Genomic DNA, 8,229 nt, shown 5'->3' on the forward strand with positions numbered 1-8,229 from the left:
AACGTCATTCATTTGCAGAGTTTGCAGATGAGGAAGCAGGCAGAGAGGCCAGTTCACAGCATAGCATCCCTCAGATCTGCTGAGGCAATGATTTAACCAGAACAAAGTAGCAGGTGCCACTAGCTTTGGCACCATCCATGCTCAGGTCAGGGACAAAGGTTGAGTGGACACATGTCTCAGGAGTTCTGCTCTTCATTGTGACTGGAGCCTGGTGACTTTGCCCCCAAGGAGTAGAAGGCCAAGAGAGGCCAGAGGCAGGCTGAGGACAAGGTGAGTGACTGTGTCCTGAACACAAAAAGAGTGCCTGTAAGAGAAGAGAAGAGAGGTCTGCTTGCTCATCTTACCTCTTGTTCCCCTGCCTGAAATAACTTCATAGACATGGGATTGGATTCTTATAATCCCTTGTCCTGAGTGGCTACCAGAGACAAAGGAGGAGCAGAAGCCCCAGCATGGCAAAGCCTGTGTGGCAGGTGGACTTCAGAGGCTCCTTAACTTGGGGAGGTGTCAATGCCACCCTTATACTGTTTATTATCCCAAGTGCAGAGAAGGGCCTCTAACAGATTGGCCAGAACAGGTGGCTATGATAAGAAAGGCCCTGTGCGGATGCAGGCGTTCTGGGGAAGCCTGCAATGGGGTCCTAGGCCATGGCACATCAACCCAACCAATTCCACAGGTTCACATCAAGGGCACCGTGCTCTACCTGAAAACTTTCCTGGGAGACTTCCGAATGATCGACACGGCCTTTAGGGACTTCCTGGATGTGAGTAGTCTGGGCATCACTGAGCTGCTGGGGTTGGGACAGAAAGTCTCCTGCTGTGTGCTGAATTCTGGCACAGTGAAGAGTTTCTTAAGATAACACTGCATCCATCTTAAGAAGGGACATCCAGAGCTGCTGGGACAGGGAGCTAGGGCACATAGCACAACTGGGACTCAAGTTCCTCTGGGCACAGTGGGCAGTTGGGATCAGTGGAAAACAAAGGACAGGCCAAGCAAGCACCAGTGAGTCCGGCTCAGCTGAGCCCTCAGTCAACCCATGTCCTCAAAAGGTTTGGACAAGATGATTCCAGAACCTCTTTGGAGATGTGTCCAGGTCCCATCTAGGACTTGGTTCACAGGCACATGTAGATTCCCTCTGTCCCATGGAAGAGGACCAGCCCCTGACAGGGAGGACTCAAGGGAGGAAGGGTGGGGTTCTCCTCACATTGTTCTCTGCCTTCTAGGAGGGAGTCATCCATTTTGAGAAATTGAGAAAGGTGAGTTTCAGGTGCCCTCCTGGCTGGATGGGGACCAGCAGCAGAGTCAGCTTCAGTCACCATGACCGGTAGGGAAATTTGGTTCAGAGTGCAGATCTTTCCTGACGACAGGGTGGGGATGTGAAGTGGGAGAGGAGAGCTTCCTGTGAATGAGTGTGGACACAGTTATGAGAGCCACAGCACCCTGATGCACTGAGGGTTCCCAGAGCAAAGCCTGCTGAATGCTCTTCCCCTGGGCATCACAGCACAGCCCTCCACTCTCCTCATGCTCTCCCTGGCCAGGAATATGCAATCATGGAGCAACTGAAGCAGCTACAGGCAAGCTGCAGCTATGAACACATCACCCCAGAGGAGAAGTTTCTAGGCTGGTTCAGAGACCTGAAGCGGCTCAGCGAGGAGGCCAGGTGAGCTGGGAGGCACTAGGACAGGGAGAGTGGCCTGTCACTGGGATGATGTGCCATCCTGAGTGTCACATGTCTGGACTTGAGGACTTACACTCCCTAGGGGCAGTGACCAGGTGGGTGGCAGGCTCAGAACTGAAGCAGAATCTGGGAGGTCCCAAGCTTCAATTTGGTCAGCTCACCTCACACCCCTTGCCTAGCTATGACCTGTCATGTACACTGGAGCCCCCGGGACAGAATGACACTGCAAGCCCTCCGACCAAGAAGCACTTCAGCATCTGGAAGGCCTGGAAGAAGTAAGGACCTGGCCACTGATGGGCAAGAGCCAGGGAAGATGATGGGATGGGTGTTGGAATGAGATAGGCTGTGGATGAGACATTTCCATTGAGAAGCCAGGTCTGGCACTCAGTTCTCTGGGGTGTCTGCCCCTCTGCTTACACTGAGTACTGTCTCTGTGATTCATCCATCATATAAGGGAATGGGAAAATGTTAACTGACCCAGATCATGGAGTGGAGATTCAGGTCCCCAATGTTTGAGGTCTAGGGTCTTGTGTGTGTCCTGAGAGAAGTTCCTTCAGTAAGCTGACCCCTCTCTAAAGCCACCAGACCCAGAGTGCTGCAATTAGTACCAGTGGCAGCTCCCAGTTGAAGTGGATGGACCAGGACAAGCGTGGCCCTGAGATGAGCAGCACAAAAACCAGTACAGGGCAGTCAGACAGCAATGTGCAGTCAGCTCCCTCCTCCAGCTCCAACCTAGAGATCTTCAAAAGCATCTCACAAACATCCTCAGGAGACCCGAAAAAGGTGACTTCCTGTCTTGCCCATAGTCCTGCTTTCCGCTGCCTGAGAGGAAAGCCCTAGGCCTGGTTGGAAACCTGGATTTTTCCTGATGTTGCTGGCATCCACAGGTCCAGGGATCCTCCTCCGGGTCCACTGGGGTGACCAGCTTGGCCTCTGCCAGCCAATCATCACCCACAGACACCAGCACAATGGACACCAATTCAGCCAACACTCACAGTGGCACCTCAGGGCAGACTAGTGACAGCTCATCTGTGCCTCCCCATCTCAGGCTGGGAGACTGGTATGTTATCAGGGTGGTGCTGCCTGTGGAAAACAGAAGTCTATGCAAAAGCATTGAGGTGAGTTGGACAGCTGCATTTCCTTCTGCTCTTCTGACCCAAAAAATAGGGAGGGAAAATTATGCCCAGTCTCCAGGGAAGAATAGATCCTCAGACAGGGTCAGTGAGGAGTCCCGAGAGGAAGAATGCCGACAAAGATTGGGAAAATCCTAGGCTCTGGAGGGCATAGTTTAGATACTTCACTTTCCCCAGGAAACAACCTAAAGGCTGGTGTTTGATCACAAGATTAGTAGTGAATGAACACGATTGCCAGTTGAGACTGTTTACTGTCTCACAGACAATCCTCGCACATTACTTAGTAGGCTCTTCTGACAATCACATCTGGGTTGGAGGACAGCGAGACATAGGGATCCTATGTTCTGGGAAGATGAGGAATGTCTAAGGCAGGGTGCTGCAGATGATGGAGCTAAAAGATCTGCTCACAAGTAAACTCCTCACAGGAGAGAGAGATGTCTGCTTTTCTAGCTACTCAACTGGCAGATGACATTCAGAGCCCCTCCTTCCTCATGCTGGGTCTGGTGTCTGCATCTGGTTCAGTCCTCTCACCAACAGGAAGGAGAATGGGTGTCATGAGCACTCATCTGGGGAGGCAACGACTTCCTCTCTCCTGGACTCTCAGTGTTAGGGGAGTTGATCAAGGCTCCACGTGGTGTTGTTCATCACTGCATCCTCCAACTCACCCCAGATCTGGCTAGGAACAGGCCCTGGGCACTTGGCTGGCTCCTCCCTTGCCTGCGGTTTCTGGAGTTTATTGTGTATTCCACTAAATCTCAGGGGCCCAAAACTGGAAAGCAGATCCAGGAACAGCTGGTAAACTCTACTAAGAATACTAAATAACCAACTTCAATGCATGGACTCCTCTTCAGGAAGGAAGGGGTAAAACACACCCATGACACCCCATGGCATTTCTCATGTTTAACACTAAGATGGTTCCACAGAAGCCCTGGATACTGACTTCAGGGAGGGACCCCTGGGACCCAGTCCTCAGGGCCTGTTTCCTGATCCAACCCAGGTGACCAACCAGGAGAAGACCCGAGACGTCATCGTGAAAGCTATGAAGAAATTCCAGGTGCGTGGATACAAGCCAGAAGACTTAGAGCTGGTTCAAATCATCACACAGGATCAAAGTGAGTCCTAAACCAATAGCTAGGACACGCAAATAAGTAGGTGGGCAGGGACCCAGGAGTTTGGACTGGTGGTAGAGAGCTCGTCTAGAATGCAAGAACACCAAGGTTCGATTCCTTGGAAATATATGCATAGGCAAAAAAAAAAACAAACAAAACGTCAGAAGTGGTGCTGTTAGAACTCTAGCCTTCAGAAAGCCCCAAGGCAGTACTCAGGCCCTGACATCAGAACCCTAGGTCTAGCAAAAAAAAGAAGAAGTGTGGCAGCAGAGAGTGTCCTCACCCACCCACCCACCAACCCCTCCATCAGGGTATGCAGCATAAGGGCAGCCTTAGACCCCAGGCCCAAGCCAGCCCTGGTTGCTGCACAGCTATTGCTCTCATGCTTCTTCTTGCCCTGGCTGAGGAGGAAGTAGCCAGTGCAGAGACCATCCTTGAGGACTGGAGAGAATACAGCTCATAGGACAGAATGGCTGGCTTGCTCACCAGAACGGACTTTGTCATTCTCCAATGTGAACACATGGCTTGAGAAAATACCTGACACTTGAGTGTCACTTAGTTTTAACGTGTGCCCAGAGTTCCTGAGACCCTTGCATTGTTCCCACACCATTAAAACTATGCCTCCAAACACCACTTACCCTATATCATGGACTAATACAAGCCCTGAAAGAGCTATTGAGAACTCATGGGCAACTTCCCAATATTCTCTACCTATGTGTTTTTCTTCCAAATGAGTTAGAAACCAGGTGCCTATGACTCAGCCTACAAACCCAGTTCATTAGGAGGCTCAACTGCGGCACTAGGTTGGAGGCCAGCCTGGGTTAGAAGTCTGTGATTCTCTTTCTTCCTATCAACCACAGTAAAAGCAGGAACGATCATATGGCGCCAGTGGCACAACACTTATCTTGAACAAACAGGTCAGGGAGAGAACCGAGTCACTGAGTTAGATAAGTGAACCAAAAGTTGAGTTACTCATAAAAGATGTAAGTTGAAAAGCTAGACAACAGTTTAGGTAGATGAGACAGAGACAGAGAGACAGGGATAGGGACAGAGACTGAAGTAGCAAAAGAGACAGGGACAGGCTGAGAATTTGGCTTAGTGGTAGAGTCCTTGCCTAGCATGCACTAAGACCCGGGTTTGATTCCTCAGTACCACATATACATAGAAAAAAGCCAGAAACGGTGGTGAGGCTTAAGTGATAGAGCTCTAGCCTTGACAAAGGCCACGGACAGTGGTCAGGCCCTGAGTTCAAGGACCAGGACCGGCAAGAAAAAAGAGACAGAGACAGACTCACAGATGGTAAGAGGAGTCAGACTCAGGTAAGACTCATGTATACCTGGAACACAAATGGTAATGAGCCACAGTGGTGTTGCTGTCTTGTCTTTGCAATAAGGTGCAGAATCTGTCCAGTTCTTTGTGGAGTTGATCAGCATTGATGACAGATTACAAGTTCCATGCAGGATGTGTTCTGAATTCCTTCCAACCTCTGGGACCATTCCCACTATGCTGGCAGCATGGGGTTTTCCCTCTCACAGCACGGGGTTTTCCTCTCACAAAAAGTGCAGGACAGAGGAGACTGGGGAGAAATTAAAGGCCAAAGGCAGGACTTGCAGTCTACTTGGGGCACATGGTCTTAGAGGACTCCAGAACTCACTGCAAGAAGCCTGAATTAGGCCTTGCTTTTTGTGGTCCTGAGGGTCCATGTTTGTAGGACAATCTTAGGAGAGCTGGTTTGCACATTGCAAAGCCTGTTGTGTCGGTGATGCTGATAAGGCAGCAGTGAGGTCAGAACGGGATTAGCTTGTGCCTCCTTCACCCTGACCTGGCAGGACCTGAAGTCCAAAGTTGTCCTATGAGAAAGGAGTTTTCAGCAGTTCTTTCACATGCAGGAGTCAGAGACTGGAGGCATTCCGGGTCCTAACCCAGAATTAATCTCTAAGTGCCTGGGAATGGTAGTGGTCTCAGCCCTAGTTTCGACAGCTAAAGAGCTTTGTGTCCCTCTTCCACCAGAGCTGAGGATTCCTGATGACGCCAACGTTTTCTATGCCTTGAAGACTATGGACATCTACCATGTGGTGCTGCGGAAGTACACCTTCCCCCGGAAGACACCTGCCAAGCAGAGATCTAGCTTCAGCCTCTTCCACAGGAAGAGGAGGGGAAGTAAGGCTTAAGGAGAGCTCCACATGCGCATGTCTCCCTGGATCCTACTGACCATGATGACTTGAGTGGCCCTGGCCACCCTGCACCTTCTTTTACTCCAGCCCAGGATACCCACACTCCACCTACAAAACCACCCTGCTGTGCCCAGGCTACTTGCATTAGCCAAACTCCCCTTCCCTCCTTGGACTCCCTGAGTGCCTAGGGCACCCTGTGCCATCACAGGACAACTGTACCCACCACACTATCACCTGACATTTTGGACTCTACTACAGGTCACCACCACTTGTGCACTTGGCTCTTCCACTCCCAAAATCGTAGTTCTGTTCTTCAAAGATTCACCAAAGGACAATTCGCGACCCTCAGCCTTTCTAATCTTTGTTAGGTTACACCAAACTCCAAGCCTCTGCCATGAGGCTTGATTGAGACTCACGAAGTGATGGAAACCACACACTGCAGAGCTGTGGTGTTGAGGAAAATGCCTCAGAACTCATTCTTACATACACATGCAGACTCATTGGCCCATTATTCGCGTCAAGGTCATGCAAACACCATTTCACAGAGCAGTACCACAGACATTGGAGACCACTGAAGATTGGAATTTCAAGAAGCATGGGCCCAGGCTCTGTATATGATTTATTTACAATGAATATTTGTGTACATGCCAGAAAGTAAAATACTAATGGGACTGGAGGGCTATTTTAGAAAGATAAGTTAGATTTGAATGTTCACATTTAATTAAAGTTCTTGTTCTTCTCTGCTCTGGTTCTTGTGCTTTTCTTCTTTCATGTCTATGTTACAGAGACAGTCTTCCATCTGACAGGATGGAAGATATTTCTAACAAAATTTAAATACACATCAGACTGCTTAACCAATTTACCATCTATTACTTTGGGGTTTGTTCTGAAAAACACCAGCTCCTGCTCAGTATTTAACTCAGGCAGATGGACTCTGAACAAAGGCTTATCCAATTTCCCTGAAACAGATGCAAATCATCAGTCATATCAGTTTTCCTTGATACAAAATGTGACAAGCTACTGCCTTCATTTCTCTTGTCAGGGGGGGCAGGCCTGGGCACTGTCCTTGGGCTTTCTCAAGGCTAGAGCTCTACCACTTGAGTCATAGCATCGCTTCCATCTTCTTTCTATGTATGTGGTACTGAGGAATCGAACCCTGTTTTTCGTGCATGTTTAGGCAAGCACTCTACCACTAGACCCAGAGAATTATTCTGGGATATATCTCAGAGTTGACCCATTAGAGGAGTAAGGAAGCTGGGATATTTTATGTAATAGCTCATATTCATTATTGTTTAAGGGCTGTCCTGGAGCATTAATGCCTAAGGGACTTCCAGATTACCCCTTATGTAGGCTGCCCATGCTACTATAGGTAAAAAAAAATGTCCACAGGCAAAGAGTGACAGTAATTTGCAGAAAAAAGCCACCTGTGCATAGGGAAATGACAAATGATGAAGACATATGGAGGGATGGCAACCGTGTTGGTTCACAAATAACTCAATTAGAGCATTCCTGTAAGAGGGTGCAAAAGCAGTGACTCTCCATGCAAGGGTCATGTGTGGAGTGAGGCACTAGTTACTCAGTTAAGTTAAATCAGCTGAATTGAGGCATTATAATGACTGTATTGCTAGCTACCTGGGAGGTGGACTTTGGGAGAATGGTAGCTTGCAGCTATTCTGAGTATGTAGGTTTATGAGACCTCTTCTTTAATACATAGCTTACTATGGAGACTTCTGCCTATCATCTTAGCACACAAGGCTAAGATGGAGAGGTTTGTGATTCCAGGACACTCTAGGCACATGGTAAGCAGGTTAGGCCCATGGTCCCTTTGCTCTCTGGAATACTTGTTCAACTCTGCTAGCCTGGAGTTAGCTGGAGATGACATGTATAATGAGTGCTTATGGCTTTGCTCCAATAACAATGTATTTGCAACAATAATAATAAAACAAGGTTGTGGGTAGATTTGGTCTATAGGCCATTGTTTTTTACTGTTGTCCTAGATAGGAGTTTTCTAACTAGAAGTCCACTCAACACTTCTTTCTTTTCCTTAGTTAAAAACAATTCTTACTTTTATCTGGGTCACTGTATAACTAGATATAGCTAAACTCTGATCAATGAACTGGGAATATTTAGTGACAAAT

At 48.5% G+C, this 8,229-nt stretch overlaps 1 protein-coding gene across 1 annotated transcript; it reads left to right on the plus strand.

The window, feature by feature from the left end:
* The first annotated feature begins 2,209 nt into the window (after positions 1-2,209).
* Positions 2,210-6,764, plus strand: LOC150039497 (ral guanine nucleotide dissociation stimulator-like). The gene is made up of 4 exons (XM_090327775.1): positions 2,210-2,458; positions 2,563-2,793; positions 3,806-3,920; positions 5,928-6,764. The coding sequence occupies exons 1-4, from the start codon at positions 2,309-2,311 to the stop codon at positions 6,086-6,088; spliced, it is 657 nt and encodes a 218-aa protein (XP_090183901.1). The 5' UTR covers positions 2,210-2,308; the 3' UTR covers positions 6,089-6,764.
* The last annotated feature ends 1,465 nt before the right edge of the window (positions 6,765-8,229 follow it).

Source organism: Megascapheus bottae, unplaced genomic scaffold (genome assembly GCF_031878675.1).
Source record: "Megascapheus bottae isolate mThoBot1 unplaced genomic scaffold, mThoBot2.hap1 HAP1_SCAFFOLD_91, whole genome shotgun sequence".
Lineage (NCBI taxonomy): Eukaryota > Metazoa > Chordata > Mammalia > Rodentia > Geomyidae > Megascapheus > Megascapheus bottae.

What these genes read in the sequence shown, in the direction of transcription:
- LOC150039497 (XM_090327775.1), top strand. Translation starts at nt 2,309, where the DNA reads ATGGACCAGGACAAGCGTGGCCCTGAGATGAGCAGCACAAAAACCAGT. An exon ending in CCTCAGGAGACCCGAAAAAG is followed by an intron (nt 2,459 to 2,562) that starts GTGACTTCCTGT and finishes TGGCATCCACAG; the next exon opens with GTCCAGGGATCCTCCTCCGG. An exon ending in AATCATCACACAGGATCAAA is followed by an intron (nt 3,921 to 5,927) that starts GTGAGTCCTAAA and finishes CTCTTCCACCAG; the next exon opens with AGCTGAGGATTCCTGATGAC.